Source organism: Phacochoerus africanus, chromosome 7 (assembly GCF_016906955.1).
Source record: "Phacochoerus africanus isolate WHEZ1 chromosome 7, ROS_Pafr_v1, whole genome shotgun sequence".
In the NCBI taxonomy this organism is placed as follows: domain Eukaryota; kingdom Metazoa; phylum Chordata; class Mammalia; order Artiodactyla; family Suidae; genus Phacochoerus; species Phacochoerus africanus.
Genome location: NC_062550.1, coordinates 100,687,736 through 100,710,389, shown reverse-complemented (window position 1 = coordinate 100,710,389; position 22,654 = coordinate 100,687,736). Strand labels below are relative to the sequence as shown.

The following is a 22,654-nucleotide window of genomic DNA, read 5'->3' as shown; positions in this document are numbered from 1 at the left end:
CTATGAAATGTAACCATGTAATTTTCCTAGAACAGAGTTGTAATCACTTTCCTCCTTCAGAAACATTTAATAAATGCTTAAAATGTTTATTTAATCTCTTAAATGCCTAGTCATTTCAGTCATAATTTTCTTTATAAAATCTTTCATGATCCTCTAATTTTAACTCCTATTCCTATTGTAATCCTTATATTTCTCATCTTGTGATAAACTTATTCTGCTAAATTTGGAGTAATGTGTATATGTACGATAGTATTTGCGTATTATTAAAGGTAAAGTTTTTAAGGAAGGGGAGTGTATTCTGCTGGTCTTTGTTTATTCTGCAGAGCCTTAACAAAATAGACTCTAATAAAGTGTTAGTGAGAGGAAATAATTGCCCTCTGAACTGATTATGTGAATTAAAGGAAATGGTGTGGAGAGAAAAGAATCGTAATGCAAAACTCATCCTAATGCACGTTATCGTTTGCAGTTTTTGCATGTTCCTTTTTTTTATAATTTTTTTATTTTCCCACTGTACAGCAAGGGGGTCAGGTTATCCTTACATGTATACATTACAATTACATTTTTTCCCCCACCATTTGTTCTGTTGCAACATGAGTATCTAGACAAAGTTCTCAATGCTATTCAGCAGGATCTCCTTGTAAATCTATTCTAAGTTGTGTCTGATAGGCCCAAGCTCCCGATTTTTCCAGAAGTATTTCTAGCCAGTGCATTTTATTATATGGATAAACATACTCAAATATAGGAAACAACTTTCCCAACTTTCCTAGACTGTAAATGTCTTAACATGCTAATGGAAACCCCAAGTATCATTTTATGATATTTTAGGTTGGATTAGAGTTTTCATCCCAGTACTAATAATGGAGGACCACTGTGTGAGTTATTATTTTTAACCATTGTTTACAAATATGTTGTACGAATCGTATATCATAAACATAATATTGTTTGATATTTGAATACACTCTTTCAAAATTCTAATATGTTCAGCAAGAGCAGGACAAGATGAATGACGAACTTCAGAAAGAAGAGAAAATGTGGAAGGAGAAATTTAAACAGCATGAGGTATGTATTTGTTATTTTTAAGCAGGCCAGTAATCATTCTTCATTTGAAATAAGTTACTATGCTTGGAATGGGTGTTTTAAAATAATATTGCCTGGTTGGTATAGGATTTAATTTACTAAATCTTTAAAAACTCCTTAGTACAAATGTTTTCTTAGGTCAGTCTCTCAGGACAACAAAAACAAAAGCAAAAATAAACCAATGGGGCCTAATAAAACTGACAAGCTTTTGCACAGCAAAGGATACCATAAAAAAAAAAAAAAAGACAACCTACGAATGGGAGAAAATAGTTTCAAATGATGCAGCCAACAAGGGCTTTATCTCTAAAATCTCTAAACCACTTAGACAACTCAACAGCAAAAAAACTAACAACCCAATGGAAAAATGGGCCAAAGACCTGAATAGACATTTCTCCAAAGAAGCTATACAGATGGCCAATAAGCACATGAAAAAATGCTCAACATCCCTAATTATTAGAGAAATGCAAATCAAAACTACTATGAGGTACCACCTCACACCAGTCAGAATGGCCATCATTCATAAGGCCACAAATAACAAATACTGGAGAGGGTGTGGAGAAAAGGGACCCTCCGTCACTGTTGGTGGGAATGTAAATTGGTACAGCCACTGTGGTAAACAGTATGGGGGTACCTCAGAAAAATCCCTCAGTCATTAGAAATTCTCCCTGAAATAAGATGTCCTGAAAAGGAAAGTAAACTGGTTCAATGTCTATATAAAATTATAATTGTAAAATTTAAGGTTTGAGGAAACATGCTATTAAATATTTAATTTAAGATTGAGGATTGTTATGCAAGGTTACTGAATTTCTTCAGCACAACTAATTGAATGTGTTAAATAACTTCTTTAAATTTAAGATGATACTGAAGACATATTTATTAAGTTTTAATTTTTATTTACTCCACAGTTTTTCTATAAAATCAAGTACTTATATTAAAAGGAGATAAAATTTCCATAATCCTGTAGCCTAGCTAAACATATGACCTATCTTCATATTTCTTTCAAATCTTTTTTCAATTTATATAAACACATTCCTAAAAAAATGGGTTTGCACTGTTCATCTTTAAATTTTAAAAGTTGGTTAGGCATCTGAAGACACAGGTTTATTATGAATGACAAGAAAGAAAAGACAATAGTAGCTCACTTGCAGGTAATTCACATGTTGGAGTTAAGAGAGCCACCAAAATACCTCTAACGTGGGAGTTGGGGATTGGCATTTGGACACTGTGGTATATAGAATGGCTGACCAGTGGGGAGCTGCTGAAGCACAGGGAACTCTACCCAGGATTCTGTGATAATCTATATGGGAAGAGACTCTGAAAAAGAATGGATATGTGTAACTGAATCACTGTTGTATGATAGAGATTATCAAACATCGTAAATCAACTTTTCGTCAATAAAACTTTTTTAAAAATTAGAAATTAAAAAATTAAAAATACCTGTAACTCTCATGCAATAGCAAAATAATTGAACAGGTGATATGAAAAGAAAGTTAAAATCTAGAATGAAATGCCAAGTATATATTCTAGAGTTGAGCAGTTCAATGTATAAAAATAAAAATCCAGTGGGTAAGTTTGACGGTAGATTTAGTAGCAGTTGAGAGCATTAGTGAAGCCAAAGGGAAGTCAATAGAAAATACCCGAATTTGAGCACAGAGAGGACAAGAAAATGGGAAAAGCAGAAAAGAGCACAAGAATTATGTGATGCATAATGAAAAGATAAAAAATGTGTATAATAGTAGTCTTAGAAGGAGAGGGGAGAATGGGGCAGGAGCAGTAGGTAAGGAGATAGTAATTGAAATCATTTCAAATTGTTTTTTAAAAAAATCAATCTGAACATTTGAAGGTTATTAAAGATCCTCAAGTAGAATCAATACAGAGAAAACCACACCTGGGAATTTAATACTATAACTTTTGAAATTCAAGACAAGGGAGAAAAATCTTAAAAGCAGCCAGAGAAAAAGGCACATTACCTAAGAGCTGTCAGCAGTAAAATGACAGCTGACTCCTTAAGTGAAATGATGGAAAGAAGACAGAATAAAAAATTTACATGCTAAGTATTTCTTTCATCATTAGTGTTCTCTAAATCCTCACTTTCTCCTGCTTTTGGGACTCAATTTTCACTTCCTAGAATATATACCTAAATACTTGTCAAAAAATGATTTTGTATAGCAAATGTTCTCAATTGTTACACAATTGAAAATAGTTTGCTTTTAAAACTGAAGGATTAGTTTTCTTGGATAAAGAATCCAATGGAGTTCCCGTCGTGGCGCAGTGGTTAACGAATCCGACCAGGAACCATGAGGTTGCGGGTTCGGTCCCTGCCCTTACTCAGTGGGTTAACGATCCGGCGTTGCCGTGAGCTGTGGTGTAGGTTGCAGACGCGGCTCGGATCCCGCGTTGCTGTGGCTCTGGCCAAGGCCGGTGGCTACAGCTCCGATTCGACCCCTAGCCTGGAAACCTCCATATGCCGCGGGAGCGGCCCCAAGAAATAGCAAAAAAAAAAAAAAAAAAAAAAAAAAGAATCCAAGTTTATTGCCATTTAGTTTTCACAATTTATTTATTTATTTTTAGGGCCACACTCCCTGCACATGGAGGTTCGCAGGCTAGAAGTTGAATTGGAGCTGTAGCTGCCAGCCTACGCCACAGCCACAGCAACTCAGGATCAGAGCCACATCTGCGACCTACACCACAGCTCACGGCAATGCTGGATCCTTAACCCACTGAGCGAGACCAGGGATCGAACCTGCATCCTCAAGGATACTAGTCAGGTTCACTAACCACTGAGTAACAACGGGAACTCTCTAGTTTTAATAATTTAAAGATATAACTCCATTGCATATTTATTTATTTTTGCACATGCTGTCTTTGATAGCAGTTTTGATACTCATTCATTACATTCTTTTGAGGCTTTAGGATTTTTACACTTTTTACACTCACTTTCATCCACACATATTTGCTGCTTTTCTACTGTGTACCAGGCACTTTACAGTGGTAAATAAAACTGAAAACAATCCTTGCCTTCACAGAGCTTACATTCCTTAAGGTTCTGGAATATTGCCGGCATCTGTATGAGTATACTGTTTTGCGTGTGTGTTGTGGGGAGGGGAGTTAACTCAGCTTTTTATCTTAGAGCGTTTTGTTTGTTTAGAAAACGTATTTTTCTATTATTCTCTTCCCTTCATTTTTTTCTCAGTTCTTTATTTTAAAACTCCTATTAGTGTATGTTGAGGTTACTATGTTGAGCCTCTTTACACCTGAACTTCTCTGTCACGTATTTAATAGTTTTGTCATTTTATGTTGTCTTGGGAAACACCTCATTTTGAAGTTTTTCTTTAGCGCATCAGCTGTTCAGCCATTTTATCTTGATTTTTTTTTGTTTGAATGAGTCGTATTGTTTTATTGGAGCACTTGCATTTCATTTTTATATGAGATTATTCTTTTTGAAACACTTTTTCTTAAGAAACTTTAATTTTTACTTAGTTTAAATAGGTCTCTTCTCGGAAATTGGTTCTTTCTTCTGCTTATTGAAGTATTTTCATCGCTTCACCTTCTTTGTGTTAGTTTTTCTCCAATATTTGCTGAATTTTGTTCATCTGTTTCCTTTTTTTTTTTTTTAGGGCTTCCGTGACAGTGATATTTTCCCACCTATCTTCAGGTTATCTCACTTAATGCAGTGTATGTTGATCAGCTCTCTTAAGAGTTGAGAAAGGTTAGAATGTGTCACTAGGCTTATGTGTATGAGGGGTATTACCGCATCTTCCTGGCATCGTAAGTCACACAGTAATTATCTCCTTCTGCAGTCTCAGGACTAGCCCTGGGAATCTCGCTTATCCGAACTCCCATCTTAGAAACTGCGAAGTACTCTTTTCCTACACAGGTTTTATCTTGTGGCTTTTCTGGCTTTTTCTCTGTGTCATTCTGATTTCATGTTCTTTGTTTCTTCAAGGAATTTCTCAATTTGTATCTGGGTGGTTTAGTATATTAGTAGAGTATCAACTTACTGACTTGAGAGAACCGCCTAAATATTTAAAAAGTTAATATAATCTTGAAAATAAATTATAGTTTCTCTAAGGGAATTTTATAGTAGCTGTATTATGATTTCAGTTTTAGTATTTGTTTTCAATCTATATTTTAGATCATACTTTAGTTAACATTGCACATCTATTTTTATGCTATTATTTCTTATTTTATTTTAGGAGTTTATTAGAACCTTGCATATTCAAATGGAAGAAGAAAGAACAAGATATAAAGACCTACAGGAAAAAGAAAAAATGCGTTTGTTAAAACTGCAGCATAATGCAGCTGTAAAAATTCAAGCTAAATATAAAGCATTTGTGGCCTACCGAAAATATAGCCCAATCATAAAGGAACAAATAGAAAGTAAGAAAAGGAAAGCACAAGAATGGAAGGAAAGGGAAGCAAAAATACGACAGATGGAAGAAGAAAAACTAAAGAGACTGGAGGAGAAACGAAGGATAGAAGAAGAGATAAAAAAGCAGCAGCAAGAGGAAAGGAAAAGGAGAGAGAAAGAATATGAAGAAAAAAAGAATATCTTGAGACAAGAAAGAGAGCAACTACTCAACAAAGAAAAATTGAGATTAAGAGAAGATGCAAGAAAACAACTAATAATAAGTAGAGCATTAAAAAAGGGAGAACATAATGCCAAACACTTACCTGTCGAAGATGCATCAAGGAATAAAGAGGATGCAGACAAAAGGCTAGGGGTTGAAAAGTCAAGGCAGTGGGAAGATGTTCCCTCTTGGCTCGTTGAAGAATCAAATAAGACAGAAAATGTAGATGCCCAGCTTGTATTGAAAGAACCAACACAAGTTCTATTAAAAGAGTCTGGATCACACCAGACAATTTTGGCAGAATTTAAAATAGAAGAAAAAAATGAAAATCTAGGAAAACAGTGTTCAGAAGAATTGGTCAAGCAAGCAAGAGATTATGAAAATGCAGACCAGAAAACTCAATTGGAAAACCCAGATCGAAAAGAAAGTGTGAAAGAAGAGTTTCAGCTACAAGAATTAAAGTCTCAAGCCCAAGAAGAGGATGTCATGAAACCTGCCATAAATAAGACTATGAGACAAGAAACCCAAATAATAGTATTAGGATATAATCAAGAAATTAATGACGTACAAAACAATGAAGCCCCAAAAGTAATCAGTGATCATCAACAGAATGAGATACAAAAAGTAGAAAAAAAGATATCAGAACAGAACGGAAAACTGTATGAAGAGAATAATATGAAGGGGATTTCAGTGGTTTCAGTGAAAGAAAACCTACTACCACTAAAATTAGAAAAGTCTGAAGGTGGAGGGGAAATTGTAATACTGCAAGAAAAAGAAATTGATTTAAAATCTAAAAAAACTGAGGAGAATTCAAAAGACAGTGCTCTGAATGGTGACTTGGTTTTTAATATCAGTGACGCCATGATAAATGCAGAAGGCAAAATAAACAAGCAAAATTATATTTTAGGTAAACATGCTCCTTGCGAAGATTTGGGAGGTGCTAATGCAAAAAACTCTTTGGTTTTTAAAGAAGTAAACTCACTGAAGTCTCAGATGAGAGAGATTCCAGAAGAATGTTGTGACAATAGGGTGGAATGTAAAGATATAGTGACCAGCTCTGTACCAGGGTCAGCACTTCTGTCTTCTATTGAAGAAAAGCGGCTAGCATGGATAAAATCATTTAAACCTTGGTTTGAAATTTTCAATCAAAATCAACAAAAGAAAATTGTTAGAAGAAAGAGGCTTGTAAAATGCCCAGTCAATGCGATGCCCCCTTTGAATACGCTAGAAATTCTTCGCTGTGGCCCTTGGAATACTTTACAGCAGGTATTTTTATAATACTTTTTTTCATATTGAATTTTAATCGGTTCTTAAAAATCTTAATAAAAGGCATATTTAATTTTAAAAATTATAGCTAATTATAGTGGGTGTACAGTATGTACATTATAAGTGTATAATACAGGGATTCAATTTTTAGGGGGTTACTCCATTTACACTTATAAAATATTGGTTATATTCCCTGTCTTGCATAGTATATCCTTGTAGCTTACTTTACACATAATATTTTTTATATTTTTTACTTCTTATTCGCCTGTCCCTATGTTGCCCCGTCCCCTTTTCCTCACCCCACTGGTAACTACCAGTTTTTTCTCTATATCTGTGAGTCTGCTTCTTTTTTGTATCTAAGAATTCTGTCTCTAAATCAATGGAGTTTGCCAATGAAGTATTTCTTCTATTTGAGAGTGGTTTTATTTAAAACATCTCAGTTAAAATTATTCAGAGCATCTTCTCTCTCAGCTCACTGTGAAGCCCTTTGGTTCATATCTTGAAACCTGTGTTCAAGGGCCCTATAGCCATTATTAAGCTTCCAAGAGGAGGCATGTAGAAATGTAGAGGTGAATTAGAGTAGGAAACTCCTCGCTTGATACTCAGTTGGGAGTTGGTTTGCTTTCGTCCTGGGCAACAGTACCACCTGGTGGCTCCTTTCAGAATGAAGTGGATTTCCCTGAGTTGAATCTGTAAACCCTTCAGTTTGCTGTGAAGGAAGGGCTTACAACCATGGAAGACTCTAGACTTTCTATATAGAAGCATAATTACTTAGCCACATGCTGAATATATGTGGTAAATATATGCCTGAAATTTTAAGTAGTTGTCACCAAATGAGAAAAATTTTCTATGTCTATGGAAACATAGTTTCAATTAAAATTAAGATGGAAATTAACATGTATAGGAAACAGGAAAGAATATTTCAAAATAGTGCGATATTGGAAAGGACTTATGATTAACATAGTTTATGATTAAGTCCTGAAATTCTAATGATTCAATAAGGTTTATTTAGTTTCTTGATATAGACAGATGCGTAGAAAAGGAAATAGTCATATTAACATGTCTGCATAATTTGATTCACTCACTCGATAAATATTCATCTGCCCAGTATGATTGATCCATATTTATTGTTCGGTTAAAGGGACAGGAATGCACGCCTGTCTTTGCCCTTAACGGGCTGACTTTGTTGGATTAAAAGGCATTAAACAAATAAACACACAGATTTAGTTTACATTACTACATTACTACACATCTTGATATTTCCTATAAGATTTCAGGGTATTATATGAGAGGATAATAAGACAGTGGGATTTAAGAGATCTCTGGTATGTGAAAGGGCATTAAAGGAACGAGAACGACTTGGCAGTGTATTCTTTTTCCTAGGCAATGTATTTTTAATATCCATTAGACCTGTGGAACTATATATAGAATCTCTTAGTAGCTCTTCTGTTACATTTTTTTCTTTGGATGCTATCTCTGGAATCATCCTTTTTCTACTTTACCTAAGATGATGTTGCAGGCTTTTAAGATGGATGACATTAGATCCTGTTTAATGTTACTTAATTTTCCTCGTGAGTCTCTATTTGGGCTAGGCGTGAGTCACAGATTTTTGCCTATAGTGTTTGTTTCAGAAGTTGGAGAAACCAGGAGTGTTCTTCTCTTTTGCTGTGGGTCTCTGTCCTGTCCAATGAGAAGAGCACTGAGGACGTTAAAACGTGTGAACTTCTTCCCTTGCTGTTTCTGCAGCCCACTCTGTTCCTTCTATGGAACTCTTGTCGATTTATATAAAAGGAGGATTTATCTTTCCTTATACGTCTTAGAGCGAGACTTTGCAAGCTGCAATGTGTATGCAGATCCCCTGGGAGTTTGTTAAAATATTGATTCTGATTCATTAGGCCTGGTGATCAGCCCCAATGAACTGCATGTTTACAGGGCCCATGGGGATGCTGCTGGTACTCGTTCATGGACTAGTTTGAGTGGCAATGTTCAATGTAGGCCATATCATCCTCTGACCACTACTCAAACAACTGTTTCTCAAACATTTAATTTTTTTCTTTGAAGCATCAAATATACAGTATAAAGATGAAAAATACATGTGAATGTGCCATATAAATGCTGAAGTGTTATAAAAGCCATCTTATAATGATTCTGTTCGATAGTTTATTGTAGTATCTTCGTTCACCACTGCTACTAACCCATGAACTCACTCTCCTACATTGATTTTCTAATCTCTTAGCTTCACGTCTTTGTCCTGTGTGCCATCTTTGTTAAATCTTTCGGGAGTGGACTTTTAGAAAAGTTTACTCTTATGGAATTTCACCCAGTCAATCAATCCATTCTGCTTATGTTTCTCTCTCACTTTGAGCCTTCAGGACATGATCCAGGGCTGCCTCTTGTCCATACTTCTTTATGAATTGCCAGACAAGTAGTGGTTTTATTACTGGACTGTGAGATGGATGAGTAGAAAGATGGATAAATAGATGGAAAAATAAGTCCAACTGAATGTTAATCTTATCTCCGTATTATTATTAACTTCACAATTTAGACAAGGTATATTGGTTAAAAAAGAAATTACTATAAAATTGATTGTAATTTAATAAAGTCCTAACAAGCCCTGTATCCAATAAGATTAGTCTTCTAATTGTATTTCTGCCGTTTACTGGCTGTGTCCCCTTGTGCAAGGTACTTGACCTTTTTCTTTCTGAGCCTCATTTTTGTCTTCTATAAACTGGGGAAAGCAATACCTACTTTATAAGACTGTTGAGTTTTGAAATACGATGTTAAGACTCTGGCCTTGGGGTCCTAACATATATAATAGTCACTGTCAAATGTGGATCTCGAGCATCTGAAGAGAAAGGCAAATGGAGTTTTGAGGGCTCCTTAATAGTTTGTTTCATCAAAAAAATTATAAAGTTGAAAATTCTGGGTCACATCCTGAAAGGAAATGTGCGAAGAGCAGTGATTATTGACAACTCACATATTTTTATTTTTCCTAGTTTTAGTGCTTTAATGAATTCAATTTTTTTTTTATTTTTGGTGTTTTGCTACTAATAGTAACTTGCTTTAAATAACAACCACAAAAAAAGGATACTGTGCCTTTATAACATGGCATGGATGATAACATTGTAGGGGCTTATTAGCTTTTAGATCAGAATGTTTCACTTCATTCAAGGCAAATTGTAGTTAGCTGGAGTTGTGATAGTACATGACTTACGTGAAGTTATATTCTTGTTCATTTAAGCCACTGATTATACCTTAGATTCGTTCTCCTTGCAGCTGATTTTTTAAACATTATTATTGCTTCAGGTTTGATAGATTTGAGATTGTGGCCCTGAACACAAAGCCAAACAGTTACTGTTTTCATTGCTTTTTGTGGTTGCAGTTTGCCGTAGATGACTGACACTCTTTGGGTTTAACTCAAGAGTAACTAAAAGTGAACTCTCTAAATAATGACATAGCTATTTTATAGGCCATTTTATATACCAGAACTGTCAGGGATTTGGTGAAATATAGGTGATTAAATGGAAAACTGATTTGTGATCTTTTATCAAAATGTAGTGACTGAGTCATAGGTTCTGTAGGTGGAATAGTTCATTTTTAAGTCCTGATGCTTGAAAATATTAATTTTTAACTAATTTTATTTTTTTATTTTCTAATTTTTTTAATTTTTATTTATTTATTTATTTTTTGTTTTTTGTCTTTTTTGTTGTTGTTGCTATTTCTTGGGCCGCTCCCGAGGCATATGGAGGTTCCCAGGCTAGGGGTTGAATCGGAGCTGTAGCCACCAGCCTACGCCAGAGCCACAGCAACGTGAAACTAATTTTATATTACTTTTTATAAGGGAAAACACTATGACTACTATAAATATTATAGTTTTGTCATAGGGCCAGCATAATTTATTCATTCAGCTATTTAAAAGCATTTAGCGACCGCCCATTATGTCAGGTTGCCCTTTTTCAGGCTGACCATACAGTGATGCACACCCGTGAGTACTAATTCTATATTGACCTTAATTTTTAGAGCATAAAGCAGTTTTATTTATGCAGTAATTATCATGCATGCATCAAAAATGATTAGTGTAAAAATTTATTTGATTTCATATGTTTGGAAAAATCCAGAGTGGGGTAGAGAATAAACTTCCACATCATAAGGAAAATTTTCAAATGTGCAATAAAAGGAGGGAGGGAGTCCCATGAAATGCCTTATATTCAAAAGTGGACACCATTAACAAGGCTGCAGCAGCTGTCTCTCCTGCACTATAATTAAATTTAGAGAGGTTGCAATATCATAATAACTAGAACTTAATTGTGTTTATATAGTTGATTGTAAGGATCATATTATTAAATGGGGCAGGAGAGTATACATTTTAAGGTCGAGTAGCGTTGGTTACTATAAAGCTGCACCTGTAAGTTTTTAGTTTTTAAGTCCTCTATTCTACATAGTGTGTTCAGTTTTTTAGTATAGAGCCCGTTTCTAATTACAGAATTTATAGTATCTTTTTGTGCACAGATTAAATGGGCATTATACAACAGTTATCCTGACACAAGTAGAAGAATATTTTTCTTCCTGGAAAATTATAAAAAAAACATTTTTTTCAGAAGTTGTTTTAGATTATGAATAATTGAGAAATTCCTAAAATAATTATGAAGCTAGAAAATTTATTCACCCCAAATTGTAAATAAATCAGTTATTACTTTTGCTACTAAAAGCAAGAAGTAGACTAATCCCTTCTTTCTTTCTTTCTTTTTTTTTTTTTTTTTTGTCTTTGGTCTTTTTAGGGCCACACCTGTGGCATATAGAGGTTCCCAGGCTACAGGTCCAATCAGAGCTACAGCTGCCAGCCTACACCACAGCCACAGCAATGCCGGATCCTTAACCCGCTTAGTGAGGCCAGGGATCGAACTCGCAACCTCATGGTTCCTAGTTGGATTTGTTTCTTCTGTGCCACCACGGGAACTCCACTAGTCCCTTCTTTTCGTCTCCATGAACATTTGATCTTCCCATTCACTTAAAAAATATGTAAATCTAAAACTTTAATGCTCAGGCAATGTTTCACAGGAAGAAGAGTTACTGCACTTAAGAATTTTATACTTTTTCTGGCTTTTTCTGAAGAAATAATGCTTTTGGTTTCAATAGAACATTTTTTTTTTTTCTCTTTTTTGGCTATATCTAAGGCATTATGGAATTCCCTGGCCAGGGATTGAATCTGAGCTGCAGCTGCGACCTGTGCTGCAGGGGCCGCAGCACTGGATCATTAACCCACTGTGCCACAGCAGAAGCTCCTCAATAAGACATTTTCTGAATTTATTTTGAGGATGACATACACCAGACTATTTCTGTAGAGCTAATCATTTAAAAACTTGTTATTCAGTACACAGGAAACCTGGCTTTAGGAGTTGTGATGTGGCAATATGAAAGTATCCTTACTATAGGGTGATTTGGCGTAATAGTTAGTTCTATGCATGGACTCAATCAGTGAGAAGGACATATTATTACATCACTACTGTGCCAGCTTTACTTAGGCAAGAGCTCTTGAGTTGAATAAGTGGGCTGTTTTTCAGTAATCTCAAAACATTTCTCTCTGACATATTCTTGTATATCAGACTACTGTAAGGGTAGTCCTTAATATACATACCTTAAAGTTGAATACATTCTTTGATACTGAATTTTCTTTAGTTGAAAAGACTTAAAAAGGGAAATGTTCCTTTGGAGAAAAGCTTCTTTAAGATTTACATCTATAATAATATCTGAGTAGTAAGTGTCGTAAAAGTCTGCTAATAGCTGTTTATGATTTGTTATACCACAGATGCCATATGCTCTTAGTATATTGCATTATTTAGTAGGAAAGAATGGTTCATACCGTTCTAATACAGAAGTCTTGCAATAGGATGTTCTTTGTATGGCATGGTTCAATTTTTATTGCATGTTTCTGCTTAAAGGTCCTGTAATTTCTCTTTTCAAACTTGCTTCTTTTTTGGAAGATAGCTGAGCTCTTCGAATTGAAGCATGGCAGGTTGGATATAAAATCTAGCCCTTGACTTGTGCCTTCCGTACTGTCCAGCTATCCCTAAGATACTGTCAAACACAGATCATCAACATTTACACAGTGCAATCCTGAAACTAATGCCAATGAACATGAAAAACAAGGAAAGTGAATTTGGTCAGAAAACAGGGTGTGAACTGATAAGTGACTATATTATTATTCCTTCTATGCGAATTACTTTTGAACTCATGAATGATTGCATTATTTTGCCTTTCTACAAAGAGAACAAAAGTGGCAAAATGGCCAGATAACTTAAATGAAATTGAGTTGTTAGTCAATGTGGGTTTCAATATATAGCATTCCTTTTTTTTAGGTGAAGTTTCTGTGAGGCTAGTATAGTTTATATTCATTATAGTTAGATAATGTTATACACTCCAACTTGCTTGAATTTTCTAGGTTACAACAATTACATTTCAAGATTTGCCAGGTTGTAGCCTCTCCACACTGGCAGAGTGTACGAATCTTCAGTGTCTGTCTCTTCAACGCTGTGGATTAACTTCTTTGCACAGCCTGAATAACTGCAAAAAATTGAAGTACATTGATGCACAGGTGTGTCCTCTGATCTATTCATTATTTTATAATAAAATATAAAATTGTGTCATGTGTACGTTTAAGAAAAGACAATTTTAAAGAAATATTTGCTAAAATAACCTGTAACTCAGGGTCTAAAAAGATCAAGGGCCAAAATTTGTGAGAACCATACATGGAAGATGATTAGGTGGTATGACCTGGGAATTACTTATCTTTATCTGCAGATGATATTGTCTTGTTACTTTTTGATGTGTAACAAATGACCACATTACCTAGTAAATTAAAACCAGCAACCGTTTTATTTGTTCGTGGTTCTGTTGTCCATGAGTTGAGGCTAGGCCTGTCTGGGCATTACATACTGTATTGACTGGGTCTCTTGTGTAATTTGCCGCTGGGGCTGGAATGTCCAAAATGCCTTCTCTTACATGCCTGGTGCCTTGGGAGGCTGGAATTTCAAGCTAAATCTCTCTCTCTTTCTGCTCTCTCGGGCATCTTTACAGAGGGAGTGTTCTAAAAAGATAAGCTTCAATATGAAGGGCTTATTAAGCATCTTGCTGGTATCATGCTTACTTATGTTCTACTGGCTAAGCTTTCAGTTCATATAGGAGCCTACTCTGTGGATGTGGGAATATTGGATTGTGAGGTTTATTGGGAAGTAACATTCTACCACAGTCTACCCCTGGCTTCTAATAAGTCACATACTTACTGCATGCAAAAGGCACTCATGTCCCAAAGAGCCCAGAGTCTGATCAATTTATGGCATCAGACTCAGACTTGAAGAACAGAACCTTCTCGTCATCTAAATCAGAGCCAAATGGAGGTGATCCGTTCAGAGAAAGTTCTTGCAACTCAAAGATCTGTGAGGTTAAATGAAAATTTGTCTTCCTTCCTCCTCCCTGCCCCCTTCACACCCACACACGTAAGACATGACTTGATTAATTACGAGTCAGTCCCATTCAAAAATGGGAGAAAACAAGAAGCTCATTGCAGTCCCTGGTCCATGGCTAAGAACAACAATCAGCTCCTTAATAAGGACTTAGTTCTGCTCCGTGGGAATGGTTCTCTGTGACTCTTGGGTCTGCCCACAAAGCTTTTAATTCCATTCTCAAGGCATCTTTTCTTTTCCAGAAGAAGTGCCCTGTTTCAAAGCTGGTAATTTTTCTCAATCTGTTTCTTTCTTGCAGAAGACTGGGGAGAGGGTAGCTAGAGCTTTCTTTTTATTTTTGGATTATATTCTTTTCAGTTCAAACTGACAGTGCTTCCACCAATATGATTTTCTTTTCGAACTTTGTGAGTTTCCTATGCTCCTTATTAAGTTTACTCCATTAGATAGAGGATCCTTTGGAGAGGGATGCTGTGGGACTACACCTTTAAGATTCTTAAAAGCCCGTTTATCTTTCTGAGGTCTTAAAAGAATTACTCTTGCATCCTTGACTTAAGATCTTGACACTGAGACCAATATTATGTGTTGCAGAGATATGTGTGTTGAGTAAAAGTATAAATCTTTACATGAGATATATACCTAATTCATGGTACTGGTATTCTTTGAGGGGAAAGGTAGCAAAAGGAACCGAAGAGGGGAAACGAGGAAACTTCCACTTTTTTCAGGTTTGGTGTCTTAAAAATAAAAATTTTATAACAGCTATGACCAAATGTTCACTCATGTCCATTTAGATTGTCTGAAATATTTTTATATGCTCCTCTGCATTTTCTTTATTTTAAAAGATTATTAGTGAATACAAAATCAGTTTGATTATTATTTGGTTACTTAATATTTTCATCGAGGTAGAGAACATGGTTATCCTAAAAGTTAGGCATTCACATATTTGGAGACTATATCTCATCTTCCCTCTCTTTGCAAGCTTAAAATGTTTCATTAAAAAGCCATTGAAATAAAACTAATTACATTTGTTCTTTGTTTTAGGAAAACCGTATTGAGACTCTCAGCTGTGAAAATTTGGAACATCTCTGTGCTGTTGTTCTTAATAAAAATCAGCTGACTTCTTTGCATGGTTTGGATGGCTGCACTAACATCCAAAAGCTTGAACTTTCGCATAATAAAGTCACTCGAATTGGTGAGAACAACGAAATTTGAATACCTAGACATTTATTTCTCATGCTATATTTTGTTTCATTTATTCTTTTTAAAGAATAGCCTACCATCACTAAATTGCTTATTATAGTCAAGCCGTACATATTTAATATTTTACCCATATTTATGAAGGAAATACAGCTAGTTTTAATGTATATAAGAGGAATATGCTCCCCCACCTGGCAAATGGGTAGTTGTCAGTAGCTTCTTAAATTAGTATATTCATCTCCGTGGGTTTTTTCCTTGTAACCCGTTCTCCTGGGGAGTGTAATATCCCAGTTTGGTGCCATCGTATTTTTGTGGCTTTCTGCACTTCTCGGCAGCTGTCATAACTGTTTCCCAGGAAACCTCTTCTTTGCTAGTCTCCTCACCGACACACATCACCTGTACTAACCTTTCCCTCTTTGGTAAGGCTGCTAACGCCACGTGAAAGAAAGACTGTATCAGTTTGAATCTCCCAAATCATCTCTGTCTCTCCCGTCCATCTGTGTGTATTGATAGTTGTTTCCATCCTTATTCTTTTAATCCATGTAAGTCAGTGATGAAATGTATTTTATTGTTTAAGACTAGCCCTTCTATTTTCTGTGAATATACCTGTCATTCTCCTCTGGAATCTTCCTCCATCGTTTATCACCTGTGTCGTGTCAGATTCTTCCTATTGGCATTCATTTCTTCCATTGCTTCATCTCTCTTACCCCTCGTTAGGTTATGTGGAAGTGTTCTGTTTTCACTTCTTACTACCCAATTTCCCTCTTCTACTCGCTGAAATCCAGCTTTGACTCACTTCTATGCATCTCCAGTGCGGTAACTCTAAAATGAAAATCTCATGTTTTTCACTATTTGGCTTAAAATTCTGTGTTTTTTTTTTTTTTTTTTCATTATTTAACTTGTGAGATTCTCAAGAGACTTGATAGAGGCTTAGATAATGGTTAAGAATGATCAAGACATGCCAAAAGATCATGAACTGGATAAAAACATTACTCTGGTAATAATTATTAATGGATTAAATTGCTGGATCTCCAAAAGGTACATCTATTCTGTCTTCTCTGTCCTGCAGTCATTAGGAAATGTGATCTGGACTGAAATACTAGGGAGTGGGCTGGGAGTAGCTGGAGGGGTAGAAGTAAGCCTACCTTTGGGTTTAGACTTGGTTCTACTTCGTCCTTCTTGATAGTAGTTTTGTTTTGTTTGCTTATTTTTTTCTTTCTTCTTTTCCTTATTGAAAATTCCAAACATCTACAAAATGAATATGCAGAGATTTCGTATAACCATATTCAACATTTGGTCCATGATTGCTGCTTTGTTTTTGATGTTATCTTTTCTTTTTAAAAGCAAACCCCAAATCATAAAATTTATCCTTTCCTACCTCAGGAAATGGATTTTAGTAATATGGCCCTTTCTTAACTGCAATGTATTACGATGCCTAGTAAAATTAATAGTGATTCCTTATATCAGCTGCTAATTCATAATTCGTTTCCTTATTTTCTTAAAATTATCGGGGTTGATTTGAATCATAACATAAACAATGACCACACATCATATTTACAAAGAGGTCTGAAGTCTTTTTAGTAGTCCTCTCACTTTTTTTCCTCCATCCCATTGATCGGTTGCAAAACCTGTGCTAATTTCCATATACAGAATCCTGCATTCTAGATTCGTCCCTTTACTTCCTTTTAATGTATTAAAACTGTTTCACTATGTCCATAAATGTTTTGTTTCCTGTAAATGAAAATTAGCTGAAAGTGCTTGGTTAAATAAAACTCAGTCTTTTGGGCAGGTATTTTTCCTGGGTGTCGCTCTGTGCTTCATATTACATCAGGAGCCACCCATTGTTTATTTGCTTTCAATGATGCTACCGTCACTTATTGGGTATAGCTAGTGATAACCTAAACTCTCCATGATAAAGTTGCCTGCTAACCTTTTATCCAATGCTTTCATCCATTGATTAATGTGCCCTGAATCAATTAATACAATGGGGAATACAAAAAATGAGTTTTCTGATTTAAACATTCCTTCCTTTTTTTTTTTTGTCTTTTTGCCATTTCTAGGGCGGCTCCCGCGGCATATGGAGGTTCCCACACTAGGGGTCTAATCGGAGATATAGCTGCAGACCTACGCCAGAGCCACAGCAACACGGGATCCAGTCCGCGTCTGCGACCTACACCACAGCTCACGGCAACGCCAGATCCTTAACCCATTAAGCAAGGCCAGGGATCAAACCTGCAACCTCATGCTTCCTAGTCGGATTCATTAACCACTGAGCCACGACTGGAACTCCTCCTTCCACATTCTTAAAGCTGGAATCATTTATTTAATAAAAACTATTTGGTTATCTTGGAATAGTTTGTAGAGGAAATATAGGGATAAATGCCTGTCTTTACATTGACAAATTTTTATAGTAAGGTCTTAGTGGCCCTCAGTTACTTGCAGAAGTGCCAAATGAATTTTTTTTTTGTTTTATGCTTATTTTCTTTTTCTCCCTGCTTTTCTTTCTTTCTTAGTATCCTTATGAACTCATAGAATTTTATAATACAGAATATCCCAGGCTCTTCTCTTATTATACTTTGTGATACTCACATTGTCCTGTCCTGTGAATTTTGTTGAAGATATCAAATACTGATATCTCCAATTCAGATTTACTTTTTGAACTCTATAGTTGTGTTCCTTTTCTCTTCCACTGTAGTCCATGGTTGATTATTTACTATCTATTATAATATCCATAAAATAGTTTCAAAACAACAGTGCCAACATTAGAAGCATTTGGAAGTATTTAGGAAAAAAACTACACAATTGAGATTTTCTTGCGTTTCTTTTGGTCCTTGTGCTTCGTCCTCCAAAGTGATGCGCTCACTTGAAGTATTTTATCGTTGTGACTATGTTATCAGTTTGAAATCTAATTAGTTCGCTTTTCCCGTTTGGTTCCGTTTTATTTTTGATGTCTAACAGATACGTGTTCCCACAGTCTACATTAAAAAGGGCCTATTCAGGAGTTCCCGTCGTGGCGCAGTGGTTAACGAATCCGACTAGGAACCATGAGGTTGCGGGTTCGGTCCCTGCCCTTGCTCAGTGGGTTAACGATCCGGCGTTGCCGTGAGCTGTGGTGTAGGTTGCAGACGCGGCTCGGATCCCGCGTTGCTGTGGCTCTGGCGTAGGCCGGTGGCTACAGCTCCGATTCAACACCTAGCCTGGGAACCTACATATGCCGCAGGAGAGGCCCAAGAAATAGCAACAACAACAACAAAAAAGACAAAAAAGACAAAAAAAAAAAAAAGGGCCTATTCAGAGAGGTGGTGCTTTCATCCCTAGTCTCTCCACTCTGTTCTTCCATCTACCTTTATGTATAGACTTTTCTGTATATATGTGTATAATAATACATATTTATATGTGATGTGTTTGAAATATGCACGTACATAAGAAATGTATTTTGTAAGTACTCTTCTTTAAGTACATGCTCTTTTCTTTTAACAGATGAACTTCATGTGTGAAGTTCATAGTGTCCCTTTCCATGGCTTCATCATATTTGTGCACCTTGACCAGAGTTTATTCTGCGGGTCCCTGCTTGATGGACAGTGGGTGGTTTATGATCTTCCACATTGCCAGAAGGATTAACCTGATACTTATGTCATTTCATGCTTTATCAGACATATCTTTAGGTGAATTTCCTACCATATATTCTTGGGACATCTTTGATTTAGGAAGAGAGTGCCAGACACTTTATATGGGTTTACCATTTTGTATTCCTGCCTTTAATTCATGTTAATGTCAGGTGGGTTTTTTTTTTTTTGCTTTTCTTCTGTTTCTTATGGTATTTTAGATTTTAATATTTAATTATTTTTTATCATTTTTCACTCTTTTTGGCATAAGTACTTGAGTCTGTAAATTTTCCTCTGAGTGCTGTTTTTTTCTATTACTTCTGATATATAGATATTTTCATCTATTCTATAATTTGTGATATATTTTATCTTTTACCTAAAATTTTAAATTCCTATATGAAAAGACTATTTTTGTTATTATAGTTTTCTAGTTTTATTGTATTATAGTCAGATTATTTTTGTGCCATTTCTGCTTTTTGAAACTTGTGCTTTTCTAATATGTGGTTAATTTTCAGGAATGTTTCATATGTACTTGAAAAGAAGGGTTTTTTGGTTGAAATATAGAGTTTATATTTTCATCTTTAAGATCTAGGTTAGTAATCATTTATTTTAGGTCTCCTGTACCTACTCAATTTACCTTCGACTGAAGAGTTGAGCTAGTTTTTTTTTTTTTTTTTTTTTTTTTTGCCTTCTAGAGGACCGTACCTGTAGCATATGGAAGTTCCCAGGTTAGGGGTTGAATTGGGGCTGCAACTGCTGGCCACAACAGTGCAGGATCTGAGCCTCCACGTGTCTTCAAGCTACACCACAGCTCACGGCAACGCTGGATCCTTTAACCCACTGAGCAAGGCCAGGAATTGAACCTGCATCCCCATGGATACTAGTTGGGTTTATTACCACTGAGCCACAGTGGGAACTCCTAAATGTGTTTGTTCTTCACCAACCTCTTTCTCTGTGTACGTCCTTTGGTTTCTCCAGCTCTATGCTGTTAGCATATGTTAGTTTCTCCAGCTCATAGCTCTTCTTAAGTGTGTTCTCTTTATTGTGAATTTTAGCCTTGGAAATTAGAAATTGCCTTCTTTGTCTCTTTAATGCTTTTGTGACTGAATTCTACCTTGTCTCATATGGTTTCATTCTTTGTATTTGCCTAATGGCTGTCCGAAAAAACTTTCTGACCTTTCCGAAATACTTTGTTTTGGAAATGTACTTGTATACAGCTTGGGTTTGCATTTTATCTTTTGATCCAAGCTTAAATGTTGTTCTCTCATGTAGACCTTGGCCATTTGTATTTTATTTATTTATTTATTTATTTTTGTCTTTTTAGTGCTGCATCCCTGGCATATGGAGGTTCCCAGGCTAGGGGTCAGTCAAATTGGAGCTGTATCTGCTGGCCTACGCCACAGCCACAGCAATGCCAGATCTGAGCCACGTCTGTGACCTGTATCACAGCTCAAGGCAACGCTGGATCCTTAAATCACTCACCGAGGCCAGGGATCGATCCTGTGTCCTCATAGATCCTAGTCAGATTGGTTTCCACTGAGCCACGACCGGAGCTCCAGCCATTTGTACTTATTACTTTAACTCGCATACTTGGTCAGTACTGTACTCACTCAGGATGATGTTCTCTCTCTCTGGAGAGAGGCCTTGTTGATAGCAAGGACTGCCTCCACGACTCGGGCACCTCCGCTTCTTACTTATCCACTCAGTTTTCATAGGATTTCCTCTGTGCAAGTCTGTGGATTCAGTCTGGATTGTGTTGGATGATTGGTCCTGGATGATTTCTACCCCAGTTACAAAAAAATTTAGCTTATGATTTTTTTAATATCCCATTTGCAATGGAAGGATAGGCTGAAGGTATTTTAATTTCTTTGTTGCTCTTTATGAATCTCTGGAGGAGGTTTGGAGAGAATTGGACCTAATCAGTTACCGTCATCTCTCATTTATTTTAATATGGGAAAAATATAGTTGTTTTCATAATGAAAGCTTTTGTTTTATAAACATTTCAAGGCGTAATTTTTAAAGGGTAGTATATAATGTTTTTTAAAGTGTTTTATTTGCCTATGTGTCTGTGCTGCCTGTTTGGGGACCACTCATGACTATTTCCTATATGTAAATACTGATGCTTTGGATGCAAATTTTTTATTTTAAAATTTTAATTCAAAATGCACACAGAATTAATTTTGTTGTTCTTGGAATGAAGGCAAGTGCACTGATAATGTATGTTACTTTATTGGCACACACTGAAGCAAGCCTGAAAAAAAGAAAAAAAAGCTTGTTTGTAAGAAGAAGTGCTTGAACTCCCATTCACTTCATTTTCATTGCCAACAGTGCTGTATGGGATTTTGTGTAGTCAGTGGATTTCCTGGGATAGGATATCTGCATGATTTATGTGAACACTGCCGTGGTATTAATTGATGTACCTGAGGCATCTCTGTGCAGAGCAGAGCAAGCAAAGTAAAAGACATCTTTGCTGTCTGTTGGGTACAACGAAAACACTGTATTTATTGAGTGTGAGAAGAGTATACATGAGAAAAATAGATTTTCCTAAGACCAGTTGGAGTCTGTTTTTCATCTTGAGGAATTGCTTACGGAGATTCTGGTTGAGCTAAGTGAAAAGCATAGATTTTTGTCTTTCAATGATATATTGGTGCTCCGAACCCTTATGAAGGGGCACAAAGATAGATTTGTGTTTATAAGTTAATAACTCACTATTCCATACTATAATATTTCTTAAGGAGGTGAAATAAAATTGGAAGCAATAACATGTATTCTGCATTTCTAGTTTCGAGTTTTAATTTGTTCCTACTTCTTAGTAAGCTGTAGTTATTGCCGTAGTTAATATGTAATGTTAGGTCTAATTGATCTTTTTATTAGAAAACATTAGTACACATGTTTATTTTACTTTTATGCATTTAAATGAATGAAAACAAGTCTGTCATTCTCTTTAAGGCAATTCATTTGAAATCATTTACGCTGAATATTTTCCATTCTAATTAAACTGGTTAATTGTTTAAAAACACAATGTGAAATATACCTTTTTAGTGTAATAGCTTAACTTTTAATTCTGTAAATTGGAAGTTACAAATTAGTATTTAATGCTTTAATGTTTAAACATATTGTGTGCTATGACTATGGAAAGATATGGGTTTAATTATTATTATTAATTATAACTTAAATACAAATTTAAAATATAATTCAAAATGATACCTTTAAGATGTATTACAGGAGTTCCTGTCATGGCTCAGTGAAAACGAATCTGTCTGGCATCCATGAAGACTCAGGTTCGATTCCTGGCCTCATTCATTGGGTTAAGGATCTGACATTGCCGTCAGCTATGGTGTAGGTTGTAACCAGGCGGCTCGGACCCTTCGTTGCTGTGGCAGTGGTGTAGGTCAGCAGCTACAGCTCTGATTCGCCCCCTAGCTTGGGACCTCCATGTGCTTCAGGTGTGGCCCTAAATAGACAAAAAAAAAGGAGTTCC

The 22,654-nt window shown here is 35.8% G+C and overlaps 1 protein-coding gene across 2 annotated transcripts in view; it reads left to right on the top strand.

Annotated features, from left to right (window-relative positions):
- Positions 1–976: 976 nt before the first annotated feature.
- LRRIQ1 (leucine rich repeats and IQ motif containing 1) overlaps positions 977–22,654 on the top strand; it is a 175,425-nt gene continuing 153,747 nt past the window's right edge. For both annotated transcript variants that reach the window (XM_047788336.1, XM_047788337.1), the window contains exons 1-4: positions 977–1,059; positions 5,274–6,914; positions 13,354–13,506; positions 15,413–15,563. In XM_047788336.1, coding sequence (XP_047644292.1) covers positions 1,000–1,059; positions 5,274–6,914; positions 13,354–13,506; positions 15,413–15,563 — 2,005 coding nt within the window. In that variant the 5' untranslated portion in view covers positions 977–999. The remainder of the gene's footprint in view (positions 1,060–5,273; positions 6,915–13,353; positions 13,507–15,412; positions 15,564–22,654) is intronic.